The sequence below is a fragment of the Nannospalax galili genome, unplaced genomic scaffold, assembly GCF_000622305.1.
Source record: "Nannospalax galili isolate Female #2095 unplaced genomic scaffold, S.galili_v1.0 scaffold311, whole genome shotgun sequence".
NCBI classification, from domain to species: Eukaryota; Metazoa; Chordata; class Mammalia; order Rodentia; family Spalacidae; genus Nannospalax; species Nannospalax galili.
The window spans coordinates 4,384,605-4,387,053 of NW_008330298.1; the positions used below are offsets into that span (position 1 = coordinate 4,384,605).

Here is a 2,449-nt window from a genome sequence, read left to right on the forward strand (position 1 = left end):
TAAGTCTTTAAAAAAACCTAACAAGGGGCTGGAGAGATGGCTCAGTGGTTAAGAGCACTGACTGCTCTTGCAGAGGACCCAGGTTCAATTCCCAGCACCCACATGCGGCTACAAACCGTCCTTAACTCCAGTTCCAGGCAAACCCGAAGCCCTCTTTTGACCTCCGCGGCATTGCACGACATGGGTGCACTCACATACATGCAGGCAATACACTCATACACATAAAAATAAAAATAATAATTTTTTTTTAAAAAAAACAAAGCTAACAAGAAACTAAAAAGAAGAAAGCAAACCACGGAAAGGAAAAAAAGTGTTTATCCAATTTGAAGTCTCTGAGGAAGAACTTATTTGTCCAAGATTTGCTTAAAAATAATTCAGTAGAGGGGCTGGAGAGATGGCTCAATGGTTAAGAACACTGACTGTTCTTGCAGAAGACCCGCGTTCGATTCCCAGCACCCACGTGGCAACTAACAACTGTCTGCAACTCCAGTTCTAGGGGCTCTGACAGCCTCTTTGGTGGTCCGCGGGCATTGCACAACACGGGTGCACTTACATACATGCAGGCAATATACACATATACATAAAATAAAAATAATAAATACAAAAAATATTCAGTAGCAGTAGATAGACAGGAGGTTGGAGACAAACCGGTAACTGTTGAAGTTGGGTAACAGTTATATGGGGTTCATTATTTTATTTTGTCACTGCTTGAAATTAATTAATTAATAAAACCCCAGGTAAGTGGGGGCTGGAGAAATGACAGAGGTTAAGAGCACTGACTGCTCTTGCAGAGGACCCAGGTTCGATTCCCAGCACCCACATGGTGGCTACGAACTGTCCTTAACTCCAGTTCCAGGGGAATCCAAAACCCTCTTCTGACCTCCACAGCATTGCACGACACAGGTGCACTCACATACATGCAGGCAGTACATTCATACACATAAAATTAAAAATTAAAAAAAACCCAGGTAAGTTTAAAAACCCCTTATAGTTAATTATAAGATCCCTGTAAGACTTCTAGAATAAGGGGGCTGGTGAGATGGCTCACTGGGTAAAGGAGCTTGCTGCCAAGCCTGACAACCTGAGTTTAATCCCCTAGACCCAAACAGTGAAAGGCGGGACCAACTTTTGCATGTTGTCTGCTGACTTCAATATATGCTTCATGACATGCATTCACCAACACATGCACACACTACACACACAAATGTAAAAAAAGGACAAAAATTGTACAATGAGGGCTGGGAATGAAATTCAGAGGTAGAGAGTTTGCAAGGCCCTGGGATGAGGGGAGAATTGATTCTGTAGCAAACAGTGTACTAACCCTTCCTTCACGTTTACACTTACAAGAGGAGGAAAAAAAATCCTCCTGAAAATGAACAAGTTTTTAATGAAAAGAAGCACCTTGTTTCTTATGCGATCTCTCTTCATCGCGTCGTCTTTCTTTTCAGTTCTTTCTAAGGTGCTTATTGATTCTGTAATTTCGTTCCTCTTTCCTTTATCTCGGATTCCTTCTCTCTCTCTCTTTAGTTCTTCTTCCTTTCTTTTAAAGGCTTTCTCTTTCTCATAGCGCTCCTTCTGCTGCTGCCTCCGGCGTTCCTCCTCTTGGCGCCTCAGCCTCTCTCTTTCCCGGAGTATGCGCTCCTGGTCTCGTTCATAATCCCGGTCCCTCTCCCTGTATTCTCTGATAATCTCATCTTCAAGCCTGTGTGAAAAACAACAGAGCTGCAGACATAGCTTAGTTGACAAAGTGCTTTACCAAATGATGCATGAAGCCGAGGGTTTGGTTCCCTGCATTGTACGTGCGTGTGCACACACGTAAAAAGTAAGAAAATAAAAATTGCAGCCAGGCGTGGTGGCACATGCCTTTAATACTAGCACTGGGGAGGCAGAGGTAGGAGGATCTCTGTGAATTCAAGGCCAGCCTGGTCTACATAGTGAGTTCCAGGCCAGCTAGGGCTACAGAGAAACCCTGTCTCAAAAAAAAAAAAAAAAAAAAAAGAAAAATTGTACAGTGAGGGTTGGGTATGAAGCTTGGAGACACATGGGGGATGGAGGCAGCAGGATCAGAAATCCAAGGTCATCTTCTGCTATTTCAAAGCCAGCCTGGGATACATGAGTCCCAGTCTGATAAACAAATAAGACAAGACTGAATGCTCAAGTGTCAAGGAACTGCAAATGCAGGAATGCTGTGATTCTAACTTGGCCATTGTAACGAGGGTGCACTTTTAGAGCAGAGTAACAGTACCAGTATTTTAGAAAACAAGAAAAGCTGAAAGTCATTTACCTGATGAAAGATGCTAGAATATTGAAACCTTTCCTCATCCTCCCTCTGCCCTGCATAAAGCTATTTATTTACTTATTTACTTATTTGTTTATTTATTTAATAGGCAAGTCTTACTGTGCTTTATTTATTTATTTATTTATTTATTTATTTATTTATTTATTTATT

General features: G+C 41.8%; 1 protein-coding gene across 4 annotated transcripts in view; it reads right to left on the minus strand.

The window, feature by feature from the left end:
• Positions 1–2,449, minus strand: part of Upf3b (UPF3B regulator of nonsense mediated mRNA decay) — a 20,454-nt gene that overhangs the window by 5,864 nt on the left and 12,141 nt on the right. For all 4 annotated transcript variants that reach the window (XR_607645.3, XM_008844107.3, XM_008844116.3 and 1 more), the window contains one exon: positions 1,402–1,702. Coding sequence is in view for 3 of the 4 variants with exons in the window: in XM_008844107.3 (XP_008842329.1) it covers positions 1,402–1,702 (301 nt within the window). In the remaining variant the exon portion in view is untranslated. The remainder of the gene's footprint in view (positions 1–1,401; positions 1,703–2,449) is intronic.